This window comes from Marmota marmota, unplaced genomic scaffold (assembly GCF_001458135.2).
Source record: "Marmota marmota marmota unplaced genomic scaffold, marMar, whole genome shotgun sequence".
Lineage (NCBI taxonomy): Eukaryota > Metazoa > Chordata > Mammalia > Rodentia > Sciuridae > Marmota > Marmota marmota.
Window position 1 is genome coordinate 3,399,318 of NW_026000130.1, and position 21,585 is coordinate 3,420,902.

Here is a 21,585-nt window from a genome sequence, read left to right on the forward strand (position 1 = left end):
ACTCCGGCTGCAGCACAACCAGCCGAGGGAAAGACCAGGAAGGAGGGTCACTTTGCAGATGAGGGGTGAGACTCAGTGCAGCCTGCCTGTGGGTGGCTGGTGGCCGGTGGCTGGTGGCCAGTGGCTGGCAAGTATTGGGCGATCTACAGGCTCCTAGTGCAAAGCTAGGCGAAGAAAACCTCCCCTGCTCCCTGGGCTGCCATGGAGGTGGGATGGGGCCAAGATGGGCAGCCAGATGGGCAGCTGTGGTAAGGACAGCTGAGATGGTCGGGCAGCGCCTGGGAAGATGACGCTTTGGCCACCCGCAGGGTGGACGGCCTGGGGAACGGCGGGCTCTTTCACCGAGTGCTGACCCACAGCCTGTGGCAGGAAGCACGCTATCCTCTGAGGAAGGACAGAGGTGCTGACCTTGACCTTGGGTGGCCTCCCAACCCTTGCCCTCTACATCTGCCTCTTGGAGCTCCTTCTGTGGAGTGGCCCCCCTTGTCTGCAGGAGCTCAGCTCACACTGTGTCCCCAGCACTGTCCTCCCTGACTCTCGTCCACGATGTCCTTCAGCTCCCACAACCCCACGGGCGGGCACTGGGTAGACACCTCGAATCCATCGGTCAAGAATGACCACCTGTTGGTCATTTACTGTTCATCCTAATGGAACTCGGTCACTGTGCACATGAGGGGGTTGGAACTCACTGGGCGACAGCTTCCCCCAGATCACTGTCTGCCACGTGCCCTGGCCTGGGGCTCGGCAAGCTGCACCAGATGGACTCAGGGGTGACAAGGAGACTCGTGGGGTAGCTCCCGCCTGTCCCCATCCCAGCAGGCCAGCCACACCTCCAGCCCCTGAGGCCTGTGGGTCCCCCTGAAGCCACGGCCCCAGGCCCAATGCAGACCTGAGGCTCCCCGAGGTGACGCCCACCTGCCGTGTCCAGCCCCAACCGGCCCCAGCCCATTACCTCTCGGCATCGCTGTCGCTGGACGCCACCTCCTCCAGGGCCGCCTGCAGGTCGGCGATCCGCCGGATGGACGTCTCCAGGTCTGACTGCAGGGTCTGCCTCACGGCTGCGAGCTCCTCCACGTACTTCTCCTGGGGACACAGACCACAGCCCACGCTGAGCCACCCACTCCTGAGTCCTCACGGAGCCCGCGCCGGAGCCGAATACCAGAGGAGCCTGTGGGACCCCAAGGACGCTCCATGTCGGACAGAGGGGGTGGGATTTGGGGACCTCCAGCACAGCCAGGGACGGACCTGGTGCAGCAGGTTGGGGAAAGGGCGCACAGGGACGGTTTCCTTGCCACTCTGTCCCCTGGACGCCCCCACCTTTCTGTCCTCAGCAGCAGCAAAAGCCAAGATGGAAAACCCAGCAGCAGACCCACGGGGCTGGCACTGATGGAGGGCCTCCTGTGGCCAGCACGGCGTGCGGTGCTCCTGCCCTCACGCCCCCAACTTGCATGTGGTCATGATTATGGCTCCCATTTTACAGATGGCAACCGAGGCCTGAGGATGTGAAGCCTTAATTTGAGCATGGTCATCTCTTAGTGCTCATTCTGCTGCTCAGTACTCCCTGTCGCAGACCTACTCAGATTCTGTTCTGACTCTGGAGAATCTCTGATTGCCGCGGGCAGCCCGTTTCTTCCCGCTCCCTGAATGCCGTGACCTTCCACGGAGGGTGATGTTGCCCTCACTGGGGACATTTGCCAATGTCACAACTTGGGTGCTGCTGGCACTGAGTAAAGGGCAGGGGGAACTGTGTGTGGCCCAACTGTCCCCAGCGCTGGGCCTGCCCCCGGGCTAGACCCAGAATCCAGGTTCTGGAAGCGAATCCCGACGGGGACAAATCAAAAGGGAGGCAAAGCTCTGAGCCCCCAGAGGTGGGAGCAGTGCTGTGGACGAGGGAGGGGCTGAGAGGCGCCGTCCCCAGCCACTGGCCATGGTGAGGGAAGTCACCGCGGGTCCCTAGGATGCCATGAGTCAGACTTTAACGCGAGCCCTGAGGATCGCGGTGGTGGGAAAGGCTCTGGGAAACCAGGTGAAGCCACAGAACAGAGGACAACACGCCAACCCAGGCCACCAGGCAGCCACGCACAGTGACAAGGTGCCAAGCTCACTTTGCACTGTTGTTAAAGGGACCCCGCCTGATGATGGGGGGAGGGTTTACCATCACATCTCACTGCGGTTCCCAGCTCCCGGGGAACCCCCTGGCTGTGTGACCGGGAGCAGCTCGCCACCCTCTCTGGGCCTGGAATCTATTTTTTTCTGCTTTGATGAGGAACCTGAGGCCAGAAGGGTCACTGGGGCAGGTGAGGAGCAGAGCTGAGATCTGAACACCACCCTCCTGGCTCTCAGGCTCTGCGACGCCCCAGAGGAGGCTGGGAGGACGGGGCTGCTCCCTGTTACAGGGACACACTCAGCCCTCCTTGGCAGGTTGCTGGTCCGTCCTTGTTATTGTGACGTCAAGTGACTGTGGGTCTTTTCTAATTCTGGAGAGAGAGGAAGAGGCTGTTGGCAAAGGCTGGGCAAGTCCCAGGGCCAAGCCTGGCTGCGGAGAAGAGCGGGGCTGGGCGGGAAGCAGAGGCGGCCTGAGGAGGGGTGGCCGTCCGTTCCCAGCCCTGCTCGGGTGCACTGTGCCCCTGTCAGCATCACGCAGTAGCCTCAAATGTCTGAAGTTCAACCCTGAGGGAGTCTCCTGGTAAGTGGACAAGAGGGACAGAGACAAGTGCTCTGTTGCTCAATGCTGTGTGACCTTCAGCAAGTGACTCAACCTCTCTGACCCTCTGTTGTCTCATTGGTAAAAGGAGGGTGGCAATCATCCCTCCTTCAAAGGGCTCTTTGGGGAGTAAATGGACTTGGTCCAGTGGGAAGGCTCAGTGAATGGTGGCATCTGTATCATCCAGTTCTCAGAGGAGGGTAAGGAGACTGGAAGGGTACATACTGTCCTTACGTCATGGAGGAGACTTGCTAAGGTCACACAGCAGTAATGAGCCTGGAGTGCAGGACTCCAGCTCCAGAGCCCTGCAGAGAGAAGACCGGGGTGACAAGCAAGGGTGGCCAGGGGCATGAATCCACTGGACGGAGGGGGAGGCCGGGAGCAGGGAAGCCATCCATAGACCAGGGGACAGGGACCCGGGACCTGCCACTAGCGCCCACCCTCCACGCGGCCCATCTGCTGGGGCCGCATCAGACTCTGTGGGGCGCACAAGGAGCGGCCTGGGAGCCCAGCCGCTGTGGCCAGCAACCAGCAGATCCCCCCGGCTTCCCTGGACACCCAGCGGAGGCTGCTGAGGGCAGAGACCGAGTCACTAAGAACAGGACACAGCGGCCTCCCTGGGGCAGACGGAGCAAGGCCCCACCAAGACCCCCGAGACCGGGGAGGAGGACACAGGAGAGGGGCCACGTGGGAGCACCCCGTCCTTCTTCACCCCCACACAACGGGCTGTGGACCCTGGCGGGCTGGCCACCACCAACATGATGCTCAGGGCCCACAGCAGAGGCCCACAGACGGACAGGTGCCCAGAGGAACAGGAGCCTGCGTGTGGTGGTCCGGACGCTGTCACAGACACGCGGCCCCCGTACAGGCTGGTGGGGTCACAGATCCGTCCATCCCGGGAACGTTCACTGAGCCCCTACTGTGGGCCGGCTCTGGTCTAGGCCCAGCCGCTGCACCCTTCTGATGGCACGGGGCTTCCTTTGCTGCGGGGACCTGATCTCCCTGACCCTGGGGCGTCTGGTGCGTAGCAGGCACCCGGCTAGGACGGGGATGGACGAACAGACAGACACTCGCTGATGCGTGACCCGGAACGCACATGCCCTGAGCCCAGGCTGCTCCCCCAGAAGCACGAGGCATCGAGGTGGCCGCACAGGAAGCGTTTTGTATGATAATTAATGACTGCAATTAAGCCGTCTCCTCTCACGGTGTTCAATTAGGTTAATATTTAGAGCCGTTGTTTGTTTGTCTCTCCGCCCTGAGCCTGTCCGTCTCCGAGGCCCGCTGTCGTCTGCAAGTGCAGGACTCTCCCAGGTCAGTGTCGGTCCCCTACCCCGCCAGGCTCTCCAGGTTCATGTCACCCAGGCTGCGATATTTACCCTACAGATCAATGGATCTCAGAGACGCTCGGCCCCTGGTGGAAATGCACTGTTATTTTTTTCTGATTCATTAAAGATGAGCAGAGCCTCCTGGTCAGGCCTGGGCAGTGGCCAGGGCTCACAGACTGCGACAGCCCCAGCGTCCGGCACCCGCCTTAATAAACAGGAAGCATCTATTGATCAGCATCTGTGTGATCGGCCATTGGCCATCCCCCTCCTTCACCTCGAGAACCACAGACCTGGATTTGCACCGTCTAAAGTACCAGGCTGCTCCCCGCCCTCCGCGAACCTTGATCACAACACATGGAGTCTGTCCTCTTGCTTAATAAAGGAGCGAACGTGCACAATGAAGGTCGTAGAGCTCACAAATGAATGAATGTGCCCATTTATACTCCTCCCATCCACAGGGGCTCTGCTACACAGTTAAAATATCTCATCTCACTTCATGGTTATGAGGGCCCTTAGAGCCAGGTACTAGGGAGAGAAAAAGTGACTCGAGGTCTTTGCAAAAAGGCGGTGGCAATGGTGACTTCTCTCGGAGAGATCACGAGATTCTCACTTTCCCCTTCTTCATTTCTCCAGAAATTCTGCAGAGGATGTGAATCCGCTTTATCATCAGAGTCAAACCCACAGAGCCTCGTTCCTCTCTCACACCAGGGCGCACGATCCCCGCGTCCACCTGCTCCGTGTCGAGAGGCACCTGGGTCCCTCACTGTGCCCATCCACAGAGGAGCAGGCTGAGGCTCAGGGGCTAGGCCACTGCCTCTAGCTGCCCCTGCTCCCTCCGGGGATGCCCGCGTCTCTGGAGGTGCGGGAGTCGTGCCAGAAAGCAAGGTCCTAAGGAACGGTCACTCTTCCTTCAAATTGTCCCAGGGCCACCTGCCTGGGAGAAAAGAGGCTGCTGGGGAAAATCGGGGGCCCATGGATGGTGTCCTGGTAGGGGCCCCGAAGCCACCGCAGTGGAACGCATGAGAACCAGGACACAGCGTCAGTCCCACTGAGGAAAGGGAGGAGCTGGGGGGCTCAGAGAACCCTAAAGGTCTGCACAGATCCTCTTAGTAAGACTGGAACAGCCCGACTCCCGGCAGGAGCAAAGATGGGGCCAGTGGTCATCGCTGTCTGAGGTCTTTTGCCCATAATCGTCCTGCCAACTCATTGTTTTATTCTATTTTTATGATCTTATAATAGACACAGAGAGCCTCGTCAAAGATCCTGGTGGAGTCCGTTTTCAGCTGCTATAATAGAACACCTGGGGCAGGGTGATTTATATGGAAAAGAAGTTTCTTTTGGCTCAGGGTCTAGAAGTTGGCAAGCACAGCACAGCATCCGCTTGGCTTCTGGTGACGCCATGAGCTGTTCGACATGTGGCAGAAAGATGGAAAAGCAGAAGGGGGAGGACAAGTGTGGCAGAGCAGCCCAGGTTCAACAGGGCAAGGGCAGGGGCCAGGTGCTTTGTGACAACCCCCTATGTATTTATTTATTTATTTGTACCAGGATGGAACCCAGGAGTGCTTCACCCCTGAGCCACATCCCCAGCCCTTTTCTTATTTTTTTTGACAGGGTCTTGCTAAGTTGCTTAGCACCTGTCTAAATTGCTGAGGCTGGCCTCTAAGTTGCAATCCTCCTGTCTTAGCCTCCTGAGTCACTGGGATTACAGGTGCATGCCACCAGGCCTGACAACCTACCCTTAAGGTAAACAATAAGGTCCCCCCAAATGTATAGTTCATTCCCACAAGAAAATCCATCAATCACCCATCGCCTCTGACAGGTCTCATCACCTCTCAGCACCAGACCTGGGCACCCACCCTCCATATGAGTTTTGGCGGGGACAAGCCAGATTTAAACCTTGGCAGAGCCCAAAGACACACAGCCAGAGGGCGGCAGGGTCAGGTCAAGCCTTTGCGTTTTCCACAGCCCCTTCCCTCGTCACCATGGCCGCTGTGTTGAGCCAGTCCCTGCTCAGACCAGGCCGCCCGGGGTCAGAGGCTCTTCTCTGAACTGCCAAGGTGGGTACCTGAACCGGCGCTGCCTCTGTGCCAGCCTCGACCGGAACCCCCCCACGCCGCTGGCCTGGCATGAGCCCCATCCTCCTGGGAATGCCTTCCAAATCCTCAAAGAAGAGAAAGACGGCCCCCACTTACTAGGGTCCAACTCAGGACTTTTTGACCTTATGACGAGCCAGACCCACACAATGCCAGGGAACTGTGCTCCACGTTTGAATTTGGATCTTTTCCAAAATATGCTCTCTCCTGACGCTGGCCAGCATCCGAGAACGGCAGCTCCCCGGGAGCCCCACTGTCACAAGGGGACGGCCAGCGCCCTCCAGCAGGCTGATGAGTGACCGGGTCAGGGGGAAGGTGTACTTGGCGACTTTTTGACTTACGGGTTTTTGACTTACAGTGGGAGAATAGGGATGGGACCCCAACATTAAGTCAAGAAACACCTGTTTTTGCTGGTTGTTTGGGGGCTTCATTTCTCCTTGATGAGGGTGCTGAGAAACCAGGTGACGTCATCACACTGACAAGCTGACCCTGAACTTGGCAGGAAGGGGGGTCGGAAGAGATGCGCACCGTTGGCTTTAGAATGCATGAGCCCTGAAGCGCCCGTGGGGATTGCAAAGGCCACCAACCCTTTTCCATTTCCAGTTCCTCTCCAGTCAAGATGACAGCATTATTCCCTGACAACAGGTCACAGCAAGGAGCAGAGGGAGCCATGTGAAGGTGCCCGCAGCCGGCGTGCCTAACCCAGCAGCCGATCTCAGTCCCATGTCCCTCCTCCTAAGCAAAATTGGAAACTATGACACGGACAGGAATCGTATCATGAGGACGACCTCATTTCTCCAGAAAATGAAGTCTGGGAATCTCACACGGGGTCCTCGGAGCTGAAAGGATTTTACATCCTGCCCAAGAGCCAGGGTAGGTCAGGAGAACAGGAGCCAATGCAGGAGCCTCATTGCCAGCGGATGGAGAAACAGGGCTCGAGGAAGTGCCTTTGTCAAAAGCAGTGGGTCTTCTTCACTCAGGCCGCAGATGCCCCGGGGACCACGGGGTGAGGCTCGGCGTCTCTGCCTTCACCTGGCACCTGGCTGTGATCATCTTACCCTGTGGCCTGCCCAGCTCCCCACGTGGACATGCTAGTCCTTTAGGGAGCTCCCTCCCAGCTCTAGCAACATGGGATTTATGAGCCCCCAGCTGACCTGGCCTCTCTCGTCCCCCATCAAGACGAGACAACACTTGCAGGGACCTCAACTCTCAGCTTTTTACAGCATCCTGTTGAAGAGCCCGCAGCTGTGCCCAGAGGGCCTCCGACCTTGTCCTGTACCATCCACAGACAGCTGGACCCACAAGGAGATTCCTTTACACCATCGCTGCCTTCCAGGGCGGGATCTCTCAGACACCCCCACAATGTCACTTCCCGCCAAGGTCCAGCAGAGCAGAGGAGGGATGAGAGGAACCTGGGCAGGAACAGGTAAACCAGGGGCACAGAACCCGGAGCACCCGCGATCCCGCCAGGTCCCTTCTGGAGGATGCACGGTGACGTCTCAGTTTGGAAACGTTCGTCACACAGTTCACTGTGAAGATCTGCGCACCTTCCATGTGTTATTTGAAGGAAAAAATCATGAGACTTCCAGAATTTTAATTTTCAAGCACCATACAATCCCTACCCCGTATTCATTACCAATTCCTGCCTAACAAATTACTTCCACACCCAGAGCTCTGAGATAGCAAATATTTATTCTCTCTGATGGTTTTCTTTTTCTTTTTTTTTTGGTACTGGGGATTGAACTCAGGGGCCCTCGACCACTGAGCCCCATCCCCAGCCCTATTTTGTGTTTTATTTAGAGACAGGGTCTCACTGAGCTGCTCAGGGCCTCACTTTTGCTGAGGCTGGCTTTGAACTCACATCCTCCTGCCTCAGCCTCCCAAGTTGCTGGGATGACAGGCACGAATCCCGCGCCCAGCCTCTCTCGCTGTTTCCTAGGTTGGGAATCCGGCAGTATCTTAGTTGAGTGGTTCTGGTTGAACAGAGAGGCCTCTCAAGGATGTTGGCTCAGGAACGTGGAATAGTGTGACCCCCCCTCATGGCAAAAGGTGTCATGATCCTGGGTTATCCAGGTGGGCCCTGTATACAATCACAAGGGTCCTTACAGGAGGGAGGTAGAGGGCCTATGGTGGTGTTAACACAGATGGAGAAACACAGCCAGGAGCCAAGAAAGGCCTGCTGCCTCTGGAACCTGGAAGAGGCAAGGAAAGGGTAGTCCCCTGGGGCCTCCAGAAGCTTACGCCTTGATTCTTAACCCGCCAGGACACATTTGAGACTTCTGACCTCTGTAACTGTGGAAGAATACATTCTGTTATTTTCAGATCCTGTGCGATTACTTGTTACAGCAGCAGTAGGAAACTCATACAGGATCCCTGGTGATGATGTCAGATTGTGGCCTCATTTGAGTGAGGCTGGGGGAGTCTCCTTTTTAGAGAGACCATGGTTGTTGTCTGGGGGGCTCAGTTCTGCCTCGGGGGACCTCCATGGGGCTGCTTGAGCATACTTGTGACATGGCCGATAGTTTTCCCCAGAGCCAGGGATCCAAGAGAGAACCCGGCAGAAGTCAGATGTCTGTTCTACAAGCCAACCTCAGAAAGGACATGCCATTCTGCCCACATAACCTACAGGTCACCCAGACCAGCCTGGATGGGATCTGAGAGATCCTGGGAACCACATCAAACATCCATTCTTCACATTTAGACCCTCGTTACATAAAGGAAAAACCCCATAGCACCCTGAACGTTTCTCCATTTCTAGGAACACATTTCTGGTTGCACTATGTTCTCAGATAAGACAGGTTAAAATCCCATCCCTCCTTCATACCTCAGGACAGAACTGCATTTGGTCTTCACAGAGGTAATTAAGTTAAAAAGGTACCTAGTCCAATATGATCGTGATCCTTAGTGGAAGGGGTAATTTTGACACTAAGGTATAGGTAGAGAGAGGACCATGTGAGAAACAATGTTACATGGAGATTGGGGTTGGAGTGCTCTATCTGTAAGCCGAGGAACACAGAGATTGCTGGCAAACCACCAGAGGCCAGGTGTCAGCCATGGCCAGGGATGTTTCTTCTCCTGAGCTTTCAAATGGAGCTGACCTGGCTGCCATCTTGATTTTTTGGACTTCCAGCCTCCACAACTGGAAGACAATACATTTCTGCTATTTTAAGTCATCCAGTTTGTGGCACTTTGTTATAGCACCTGTAGAAAACTAAGACAATATCACATGCTCTTTTCTGTATCTTCGAAAATCCTTTATTTTACTATACTTTTTTCCTAATAGAGTCCACAAAGTGGGATTAAACATTAAAAACCTTAAAATTCACCCCAAAGTCAGGTACCTGGGGACAACCACTCTCGATGTATATATTGGAGTATTTCTATCTGGCGTCCATTCCTGCTCATGGTTTTCTACTAAAGGCAGCATGCAGTTACCCCTGCAGACAAGCAGGCACCCTGTACCACCCAACTCCCTGCCTCCTTAGGTTGAGGCAAAAGGAAGAGCTGGGGGCTGCGGGCATCTGTGGGCCATCTTTCCTCTCTCTTAGATTTCAAGCTGATTATTTAAAAATGCCCCCAGCTGCTGCCTGAAGGCCTTTATAGCTTCCTGGATCCTTAGCAGGGAGGGACTGCAGTTCTTTAAGATCTAGATGGCAAACATCTTGTCAACAGCCAGTCAGAGCAGTCCTCTCATCCTCCAGGGGATCTAGGCACCTGGGGCCCAAACTGAGGCTCAAGGCAGGCAGCCAAGAACGAGAACTCCCCCCGACCACCACCATGACTGGGGTGCTCAGCCACTGAGCTCCACCCCAGCCCTTTTTATTTTTATTTTGAAACAGGGTCTCATTAAATTGCTGAGGCTGGCCTTGAACTTGTGATCCTCCTGCCTCAGCCTCCCAAGTAGATGGGGTTACAGGTGTGTGCCATTGCACCCCACTCTTTTCACCCACTTTTTTGAGGGGGATGTACTGGGGTTGAACTCTGGGGCACTTGACTCCTGAGCCCCACCCCCAGCCCTATTTTGTATTTTATTTAGAGACAGGGTCTCCCTGAGTTGCTTAGCACCTCACTATTGCTGAGGCTGGCTTTGAACTCACGATCCTCCTGCCTCAGCCTCCTGAATGGCTGATGGTGAGGAGGACTCTTTGTACTTGATTCTTGGGGTCTCAAGTGTCCCCTGCTGGGTGGGGAGGCAAGGAGGGCACAGCCTCTTGAGGACCCTCACCTGGAAGAAGAATGTGGCTGAGGGTTTTCAGGCCATTAATGGGGGACAGGAGGGGACTTCAAGACACTAGTGAATGACTGTCCTGGGCCTTTGAGTCACAGGGTTTACAAAGTCAACCCAGCACCTCTATCACTTCCCTTAGGACTCGAAGTATTCCCAGTTCAAAATCCCCTCCCGCCTACGATTTCTGCTTTGAATCTTCAGAACGGGGCCTCCAACCTTCTCAGAGGTGACACACCGCAGGCAGGGGCCTCCAGAAGTCCCCGCTGCGCCGAGACACCCTGACCAGGGGTGCCCTCCAACCCCCTCAGCCCCGGCCGCCCACAGTCACCCACCCACTCGCCTCCTGATAACAGAGAAAGAAGGCCTTTCATCTTCCTGCTCAAACACAAAGATGACATGTCTGCGCCACCCAATTCTCCTGAGCAGGGAGTAATTATATCAATATAATTAAGTCTCAAATGTAAAAATGATCTGTACTACACACACCGACAGGGCTTCCCACACCAGGGCCATTGTTCCAGCCGGTAATTACCAGGCCACCTCTGACACGTCTTATTTCAATAAGGGCCGCCCTGCCCTGTGATGGGAGGAACAGGAGCAGGAGACTTGAAACTCCTCCAGTGGACGCTGGGTTTGAATCCAGAGAACATCGGCATGAGAACCATTATGACTGGTCCCCTCCCGGGGCCTCGGGGACTCCCTAGCATCAATACGTGGGGCTCGTCTCTGTTCCCTCATGAATTCGGCCTTCCTGACCACCACCGAGAGGCCCTCCACCAGCCTGCTCTCCAATCCCTAGGGCACAAGCACCCAAGGACCAATTTCCCATCTGACCACGACACTCCCCCCGGCTCAAAGCATCTGGTGGCTCCTCATTTCCGACAGTCCACACTCCGAAGCCTACTTCCAAGGTTCTTCTCTTTCCACTGCCCACGCCCTGTCCCCCACCTACCAGTAAATCCCAGTCTGCCAGCTCCCAAGCCTGCCGTGGGCTTCATGTCCTGCAGCTGTTGTCTGGAATGCCCTCTCCTGCCTGGCCCTTTGTCTCACTAGTGAACTCCTATCCATCCCACGAGACCCATTCCGTAATCGCCCTCTCTGGCTCCTTGCACAGAATTTGGCTCTTTTACTTCTGTGCCTCCAGATGTGTATGAACCGTGGGGATGAGCGTCTGTCCATTCAGTTGTAATTATTTTCCAATTTCCAGTCCCGTGTACGCTGAGCTCCTTATGAAGAGGGCCCTACTCAGCCATATATCTCATGTGCCTTCAGCAATAGCTGGAACTTGACATTTCAGCTTTCAATTCTTCCAGATTCTTCTAAATCCACACGTGTACAGCGTACAGCCGGCCTTCCAAGTGTGGCCTCTGCTCACAGAGAGGCGGGCTCGCGACCCAGCTCCACGGCTTCCCGAGGGACCCCAGGCATGTCTTGCTTCCTGCCTGGCCCTCGGTTTTCTCCCCTGTGGGTGGGAGCAGGGACGGTGACCCTAGGCTGGGGAGGGTGGAGTCAGCGTGGAAAGATCTCGAGGCGCCACACAGAATGCAGCAAGTGCGCCCCCAAACCAGCTCTCCTGCCCGTTCGGGAGCCCCTGGGTGGCAGCTTAAGAATGGGTGAGTTCGGGGGGGGGCTCCTCGGTGGTGACACTTTCTCACTGTCACCCCTCTCCCCGGGGACTCTCCACTCAGGCACCTGGCGCACTCTGTCTCACTATTTTAGTGTCTCCACACAGTCCCCAAAGTCCTTCTTGTCCTTTCCGTACCCCAAACAAACCCACCCACGCGGTGTCCTGCTTCCCAGAATTGGTAAGACCAACCCTGCCGTGTGCCAGGCCCCGGCCACCGTGGGCACCACAGCCCCCATGCCGGGGTCTCGTCCCAACCAACCCATCTGAAGTTGAAAATATCGTAAGCTGGGACCGCCTGGGGGACACCTAACCTAGGAACATCAACCCAGCTGCCCAGTGCCACAGTGTCCCCTGTGTCCTCTCTGGATCCCGGGGCCCCTGGGAGCTGAGCCTGCTGGGGGAGAGGACGGTGGTGCGAGTGGCGAGCCCGGGAAGCGTCCAGATTCAAAGTCCAAGACGCAGCTTCTGCTGGGTGGGCGGAGCCCTCGGGCATCGCACGGGCACGAGAAAGTGCAGTCGTAAGTTGGGGACTGTCCAAGTCTTGGACGCACCCCCAGGGGACCTGACGAGACACACCCGCACACACAGGGGTCTGGAAGCCTCCCCCGGGGGAGACCAGAACCTCCGTCTAGAAACCAGCGCCATCCGCCCTGAGGCCCGGCACCCCAGAGCTCCTCCTGGGGCCTGTCCCCCGACGCCACAGCAGGTCCACTCCTCGCCTCACGGTGAAGATCCAATGGCACGAGGCGTGTCACAGCCAGGCGTCCCGTGATGTGATCTCGGAGCCACGTTGGCATGGAGGCACATCGCGTCCCCCCACGTGCCCGGGGTGATGCTGGTGTCTCCTGGCTCCAAGGTCACGGGGAGTGACGGTAGGCCACCCAGGTCTGGCAGGTACACGCCACCAGGTTTGGACAAGGAAGAAATCGCCTGAGGCTGTCCTCCTCAGAGGGTATGTCCCTCGTTAAGGGACACATGACAATGTATCACACAGCCTCCTGCCTCTTTTCGTCACGACGGAGGCGTCACCAGCGTTCCCGACAAGCCAGGCAGTGTGCACGGTGATGGTGGGCCGAGGCAGACTTCCCTCTGCGTCTCGGATCCTGACATGTCCCCCAGGAGGAGATCGGGGAGCACACGGAACGGAGCTGCTGGCTCTGGCCATCAGTGACAGACCCCGGTCCTCCCCAGGCCTGGAGCAGAGATGCTGTCCATGGCTGAGAATGGGGTGGAGGTGGGCCGCCTCGGGGGACACCGCTGCTGAACAGCAGCAGGAATTGCAAAAGTCGCGGCCATCACAATGACCGGGAATGAGTGGTGACTTCTGGACTGGCTGGGCTTCCATCTGCGGAGTGAGAGGGTGTCGCGGAGTTTCCAGCTCCACCGCCACCTCTCCCCATCCTGGGAGTCCCACCCAAGACTGCAGAGCAGATGTTTTTGGAAGCAGAGGTTCTTATTGAGTCGTGGACACGTTTTAGTGGGATTGGCTCAAATGCCCACTAATTCCTCTCATTCAAGGACACTTGGTGGCTCCAGAGAGAGGCTTGGGGTATTTTTATTTCCTGGACCCAATGATATTGAACCAGAGAGTGAGGTTTCTCCACCTTGATGTGACAGGCGCCTGGGACCAGACTGCCCTGTGCTGGGGGCGGCAGGGAGACCCGCCCCTGGCAGCTCAGAACGCCCAGAAGCACCCCTCGCCTCTGCCACCAGACCCCAGAAGCCCCCCTCCCCTGAGGCCTGCTGACCCCCCAATGTCTCCGGATGCTCATGGGGCAAAACCACCCCAGCCGAGAGCCAGGCTAAAGGTGGAAGAGTAGATAGGGGACTGTATTTTAGAAACGACACACACTCTGGAGTCAGATAGATGTGAATTCCAATCCTGGACCAACCCTTCCTGCTGTGTGACCACATCTGCAGAATATAAACCTCCCCCTTCCGTGACGAGGAGGGTCTGCAATAAGGAGAGGGCCAGGTGTGGTGACACACGCCTGTGATCCCAGAGGCTCGGGAGGCTGAGGCAGGAGGATCGCGAGTCAAAGCCAGCCACAGCAATGGTGAGTCCCTAAGCAGCTCAGTGAGACCCTGTCTCTAAATAAAATTCAAAACAGGGCTGGGGATGGGGCTCAGTGGTGGAGTGCCCCTGGGTTCAATCACTAGTACCCCCCACCCAAAAGGAGACAGGACAATAGGGGACTGACTGTGCTCAGTGGGGTCCCTGGACTAGCAGCATCACGTCACCTAGCCATCTGTTAGAAATGCAGACTCTCAGGCCTGGCCCGCAGCTCTGAGACAGAACCTGGATGACACCCAGGTGATCCGTGTGCAGGTGACGGTGGGGAATCCCTGCAGCCTCCTGGTTAAGAGCAAAGGCTCTGGAGTCCAAGGACTGATCACGCTCCCTGGTGCCCATAATCGTCCTGGGCCACCTGGCCTTGGGCGAGTGACTTCACCTCTCGGGAGCCTCTATTTCTGACAGACAGAAGACAGTGCCTTGACCCCGAGGTTGAAAGTGCAGATTTAATTAGGGGGTGGCTGGCGGGCGCCTGCGCAGGGCTGAGCGCTCAGGGCACGCGCAGTCCCTGTGAGCTCTTGCATGGCTCTCGCCCCTCCTTCCAGGGGCCTCCTGGTCCAGGACATTAGGAGCCAGGCTCACGCAGTGGGACATAAAGACGTCGAAGCCACCTCCATGCACTTCTGTGATCTTCTTCTTGATGGAGTCTTACATTAGAACAGCCACTTGGCCACTCACGGTCCATTTATCCATTTATTGACTCAGCGGGGAAGAAAAACAACTGCTCGCGGTACGCGCTCTCCCTCCTTCCCCACATCTCAAGGTTATGGCCCAGTGAGCGTGCCTTTTCGATGAACAGCCTCATCAAATTTGCCTCGCAGCTGGGGCCCACAGGCGGGCTCACGCGGTTTATCAATCCTTCCCTCCCCATGCTCAGGAGCACTTCCCAGGCCTGATGGAGGGTCTGGCTCACGGGGCTGACCAGCGGTCTGGATTCGCACGGCCTCTGATTATTTTCCTTTAGCTCTGGGATACGGCTCTTCTACTCCCCCTGTGCCAGGGACCACTTTAACTACCACTTCTATGGGACCCCCCTTTCCCCTTATGGACTCTCTGGAGGCCAGAGGCCATCCTGGGAGAGACAGAGTCTGAATCAGCAAAACTGGCCTTAAGCTGATTCCCACGTTTGAATAGGACCCTTTGGAAGAACTGGGGACAGGTCTTTGCATTCCCCACGCAAACGCAAGTGCTTGGTGGGAACCGTTTTGGTTTTATGTTTCGACAGGATATACCATAGTCCATGGGTCAAATCTGGCCTGCAGCCTGCTTTGATAAAGTTTTATTGGAACACAACTACTCATTTATGCATTACCTATGGCTACTTTCAAGCTTTAACAACAGAGTTCAGAGGTTGAGAGAGACTCCGTGGTCCATGAGACTGGAAATATTTACTACCTTGTGCTTTGTAGAAAAAAAATTACTGATCCCTATTCCAAAATTCTAAAGTTCTAAATTCTGCAGCAATGAGCATTTACCATTCTAAAAAGTATAGATTTCAGCCGGGTGTGGTGACTCATGCCTATAATCCCAATGGCTCAGGAGGCTGAGGCAGGAGGATCGTGAGTTCAAAGTCAGCCTCAACAAAAGTGAGGTGCATAGCAACTCAGTGAGACCCTGTCTCTAAATAAGTACAAAATAGGGCTGGGGACGGGGCTCAGTGGTCGGGTGCCCCTGGGTTCGGTCCCCAGTACTGCCCTGCCCCGCAATAAAGAAAGTATGGATTTCAACATTCCATACTTCTTTTCGGTTGAGCCACAGGAAATCAACTAAATCCAACTGTACTTGACCTACATAAACATCAGATTCATAGCACTCAGCTTAAGAGTTTACTACTTTGTGTGTCTAAGTGATTAAGATTCTCTCGTTCCTAATATTTCTTGGTTTGGATATTCTAAGGCCTTATAGGTCAAAATTCTAGGATGGGATCATCCCAACTGCTAAGACTCCATGGTCTGAATCCTGAGCAGCCGTGTGGACAACCAGGAGATGCTGCTGTGGAATGGGAGGGAAAGGCATGGAAGTTAATTAGCACAAGGAAATGAGTTTAGCTCATGAATTAATTTTTTTTTTAATGCAGATTGTTGGTACCCGATGGGAAAATGAATGAAATACAACTAGGAGACAATGTTTCCATCCCTGCCACCCCTAGACTATGGCACAAGTGGGATGTGACCCAAAGAAGCTGAGGGACCAAATAAGGCTGTGTTGAGCAGGTATTGGTTGCTCCAGAAACAGGCTACCCGCTTTAGGACCCTGATACCATGATACGGGAGCAAAGAAGGAACCAGAAATGAGGGGCATGTGGCGTAGCGAGCTCCGCCCTGGGGAGAAGTCTGGGAGGGAACTGCCAGTAAGCCAGGAACAAAGGGGAAGAATGTGGACCAGACTCATGACTGTGCCTGCCCGAGACTGTGCCTGCAATCCAATATGGTGGCCACCTGTGGCTGTGGAGCACCTGGTGTGTGGTCAGTGCCAATGAGCGGACTGAATTCCAATTTTTTTTTTCATTTTATTCTGTTTCAATTTTAAAAATCCCTGTGAGGACAATGGCTACCACATCAGAAAACACCAGCCTCGGGTATTCACATACGGTACAGTGAGATTCGAGAGAATCTAGGAAGACCCTGGTGTCTGGCCCGTTTTGTCTGCTCCAACCATGCCCCTAGGGGAGAAGACTGGAAAGACTCCAAGCCAAGAGCCATTCCAAAAGGGATTACCATTCTATGTTCTAAAGACCCAAAGGAAAGATGTGGCCAGGAAAAACTACCAATTGATACTGACAGTGGTCACGTCCCCACCTCCTTTTTGGGAGGAAGTTTTCAGTGTCACCTATGCAAAGGTGTCATGGAGTCACTCCACAGGCAGTGGCTACTCGAACACTGACTGGGTGTAGGGTCCACGTAGGGATCCTGCAGTGGAAGAGTCCAGAAGAGAGCAACAACTGGCATAATAGGAAATAGGGCCGTTGAGGAGAACCACACAGCAGCACACAGTCACATCAGTCATCCAGAGACAGGAGGCACAGCCAAATGGCATAATAAACTCTGTGCTTAAGATCTGGTTGGGAGGAGAGCCTGCCGCACCTTCCTCAGCCCTGGCCTCTTCACCTGTGACACAGTCATTATGAAACACCTGCATCAGGTGCATACGAAGCAGCTGAGGGTCTTGTTATAAAGGTGTGGGCAGGGGTCTGAGATTCTGCATTTCCAAAGCAGGTGGCCAGCCTGTGAATACATTTGGAAAAGCAAAGTCATAAGCCACAGGGGATCTGGGAGAACTCAGTGACTTGAGGCCTAAAATATGCTTAGACCCGGCATAAGTGATAGGCTGTTTTATAAACAACAACAACTAAATAAATCCAAGCTACACATAACCCAGTTTAAAGTCAGCCTCCAGGTGGCATCCATTACAGAAGCAAACAAACCACAGATTTACAAATCAGGATCCTGTTTGCACTTAGGAAAAACAATAGTCATTTTCCCCTGCTCTGGTTAAATGAATCCGGCTAAAATGCACACTTAATTCTTAGATGGGCTGTGCAGTGCCCTTGGCTTGCAGACACAGGTCTTGAAGTTTGTCCCCAGCATTAAACCACATAGAAACTACTTTCTCTAACAACCAACAATAACTAGCCATGGGAGGGAGTGCATATAAAATCTGAATGTGAGCACTCGGGGTTTTGCAACCAGCTCCCCACCTTTGCAATGAAAATAAAATAGACGGAACCAGTCAAGACGTCTTGGTGTGAGAAAGTGCTGGCAGGAGCTGACAACCAAGGACCTTCCTTGAGAAACTCCCAGCTCCTTGACTTTCAAATGAGCTCCCCAAAGATCTGCATCACTGAACTGTAACCATAGCTGGGCCAGCAGGAAGCGCACAGCCGTCGATATCTGCTTTTCTTCCCTGGTTTTTGGCAGGGGTGAGGGGGTGGGGACAGGGAGAGTTATCATAAATTGACCATTTATATGTGCCAGACTTTCATCTCCTGACTACCTCACAGCCCATTTTACAGATGAGGTAACCGAGACTCAGAGAGGACGGGCGACTTGTCCAGGACTGCAATTTCTCTTGGTAGAGCAGGACCAGGCAAACTACGGTCTCTGGGCCAAATCCAGTCTGTGTTCTGTTTGTCGATAAAGTTTTATTGGAACACGACATCCTCATTCATCCATGGACCATCAATGGTGGCTTTTGTGCTACAATAGCAGATCTGAGTAGTTATGACTGATTCTCTCTCCCATCTCACAATCCAAACCGCCTGCTACCCAGCCCTTTATGGAAAGTACCTGTAACAGAACAGCCAATTGCTACCTGCACCCACCCACACAGGCTCTCGGGAAGAAGGAAAGCCATCTCCTGTTCTTTTGTTTGCAGAGAAGTGACATCAGTTCCTTTCTCCTCACTCAACACGCAATTAGCTCACCGAGGCAGGAGCCCCAAGGAGTCTCTGAATGTTTGTTTAGAAGCCTCTCTCCAGAAGATGCTTTCTGTCTCCAAACCACTGCCAAACTTTAATAAAGCACGGCCACGTCATCTCCCACCAAAGCAAACAGAAACCGAGCTCTGCGCCCAGCTGGGTGGATGTCAGCTGCGGGCCCCTGCAGAGTGCCTCAACAAGGACAGATGTAGCTTGTTTGGGCCTTTTTTTTTTTTTCCATTTGAGAACTCTGCCGAGGGAAGATGAGGGTGCCGTTGGGGAGATGAATGTGTTGGTTCTAATTATCCGAGTGGGTAGCAGAGGTGACAGGTGGCAGGATGGGCTCCGAGTCACTTACCTGGAACTCAGCCAAGCAGGCCTGAGGAAAGGGCAGAATTCCAGCGAAGATGAAGCTGAGCACAAAGAAAGAGGCACTTATGAGGCCCCAGGCCACAGGGCAGGGGACGTGGCGTTTGGGGACGTAACTCCCAGAATTCTCAATCTGGTCCAGGCTGTTCCGACACTCGGAGTTTGCCTGCCCTTGACGGGCTGTAGCGTGCTCTCTGGTCTCACTCTTGAGGTGATGGTGATGATGATGGTGATAAAGGTGGTCGTGATGGTGATGAACGGGAGGTAACGATGGTGGTGACGACGTTAATGATGGTGATGGTGCTGGGGGTGGTGGTGATGGTGGTGATGAGGGCAACGGTCATGATGATAGGGGTGGTGATGGGGGTGGTGAGGTGATGGTATGATGACAATGATCATAGTGATGGGGTGGTGATGGCGATGGTGGTCATGGTGATGGCGATGGTGATGGGGGTGGTGATGACGATAGTCATGGTGATGGGAGTGATGATGGCAATGGCCATGGTGATGGTGCTGGGGTGGTGATGTGATGGTTATGGTGACGGAGATGGCAATGATGATGATGTTGGTGGTCATGGTGATGGTGATGTTGATGGGGTGGTGATGGTGACAACAATGGCGATGGTGATGGGGGTGGGGATGAGACGGTGAAGGTGATGGCAGTGAGATGGCGATAGTGATGGTGTTGGTGGCCCTGGTGGTAGGGTGGTGATGCTTTTCATGATGGTGATGACGGTGACGTGGGGGTGACAATGGTAATGACGATGAGTACTGGCTTACTCTGTTCAAGGCACTGCCATAAGCAATTAGACACACGAGCTCACTCCATCTTCCCCGTGGTGACAGTCCCCATCTCATCTGGTGGAGGGAGCCCGGGAAGACCAGGGCCTTGGCAGAGTCCAGGCAAGCAGGTGCTGGAGCTGGGGCTGCTCCCACCTCTGTCCAGCTCTTCTCTCTGGGGCTTTCGAAGCCTCCGTGGCTCAGCTGGGCTCCAGAGGAAGCTACGTGAACTGTTTTTCCCTCAAGGGATGGACTTTGTGGGCCACCGGCCTCTGTCTTAACACTCACTTGTGTCACTTCATTGTGAAAGCAGCCGTGAGAAACGTGTAAATGGCTGCAGCCTTTTTCCAATAAAACTTTATTCGAAAACACACAGAAAATAGGAGGCCGGGCAGATCTGACATGGGACCCAGCAGTTTGTGGTGAGGCTTCAGGGGCCATGCGGGAGAGCAGGGGAGACCTGTGGGAGGTCTGCTTCTAATTAGCGGAGACCTGCACCAGCTATGGATATGGAGGAGGCTCTGGAGGACAACTGTGCTCATCATTGTACCCCCCAGGGACACCAGGGAGGGGACAGGCGATGGTCGACAGCTGTGCTGTTATAGATAGGTAGAAGATAATCCCTGCTGTCCTGCTGCAAGGCGGGATGGCCAGCGCGAACACATAGTATATTTCAAAATAATGAAAACAGAAGATTTAAAATATTCTCAGCACAAAGAAATGCCAAATGCCTGCAGGGCTGGCTATTCTAATTAACCTGATTCGGTCACTCCACAGTGTCTGTGTATCCAATCATCAAACTGTACCCTATAGACATGTGCACTTATCATGCCAGTTAACAATAAAATAAAACCTAGGAATGAATGAATGAATGGTCACATCTAAAAAAAAACAAACACAAAAAAAACCCCAAAACTCAACCAATCACAACTTGGTGATTTCTGGATGATTTCTCACTACCTTCCGGGACAGGGGAGGGGATGTCCGCTTGCCCTCTGAACCATCTCTCTGGGTTGAAGGGGACACGTCTGCAGTCCAGCTGAGGGGTGGAGAATGGACCTGGATGGCCTGGAAGGATCTAGAGGGCCGTGGTGACCCCTGGAGGTGAGGACCTCCCAGCCCACAGCTGCATGCCCAGAGGGGGTCCCAACCAGTCTGAGCTGAGAGAGCCTCGGAGGTGGGAAAGAGACATGGACCCATCAAGTCTGTAATTCTGTGCCTCTGCGCCTAGGTCTCCGGGTGCAGGGGTGGGCTTGTTCCGTGGCTGTCACCCTCTGAGACGCAACCCAAGCTCTCAGCACCATGACTGCTAGCTCTGGCCTGGTCCAGGGTCTCAACAGGAAGAACGTCGGAGGTCACCTGGTCCAATGCACAGATAGAGGTGAGTCCAGCAGGGACGGGGCGTGCCCACAGTCATGCAGTGAGGGACAGCAGGAGTGGTCAGGTCCCAGTCAAGGGCAGCTGCTTCTACTAGGTGAGACTTTCCCTTCAGGAGCAGTGAGGGGTGGGGCCCCCTGTCCTCCTTTCCCTTTCTCTGGTCCACCCCACTGAAGAGACAGCCCACCTCCTGTGATGGGCTGGCAACTGTCGGACGCTGGCTCTGTGGGGTCGGTAGGGGACCATGTGCCAATCTCCACGTGATACGATCCCACATCGGCTGACGTCAATGGGCAACGTGATATCACTGCACAGAGCAGGCAAGAATCGGGCACACCAGCCCGGAAGAGCTGGGACAAGTTGACCCCGGCACACGGGATTCAGCCTGTTGACATCACAACAGTCCCATTGAGAGGGCCACCAGGGGCCACAGGCTCATTCATGACATGAACCAGTGGATTCCCTTCAGTAGAAGCCATTTTTAATTCTTGATCACTTAAGGACAAAAAGAGTCACAGTGTGGACACATTTGCCATCTTTCCCATGCACTTCCAATTCCACACAACCCTTGGTGAGGCCATGTCGCTTTCC

The 21,585-nt window shown here is 54.7% G+C and overlaps 1 protein-coding gene across 1 annotated transcript in view; it reads right to left on the bottom strand.

Annotated features, from left to right (window-relative positions):
• Myo18b (myosin XVIIIB) overlaps positions 1-21,585 on the bottom strand; it is a 320,748-nt gene that overhangs the window by 27,106 nt on the left and 272,057 nt on the right. Inside the window, exon 57 of the mRNA XM_048784886.1 lies at positions 953-1,083. Coding sequence (XP_048640843.1) covers positions 953-1,083 — 131 coding nt within the window. The remainder of the gene's footprint in view (positions 1-952; positions 1,084-21,585) is intronic.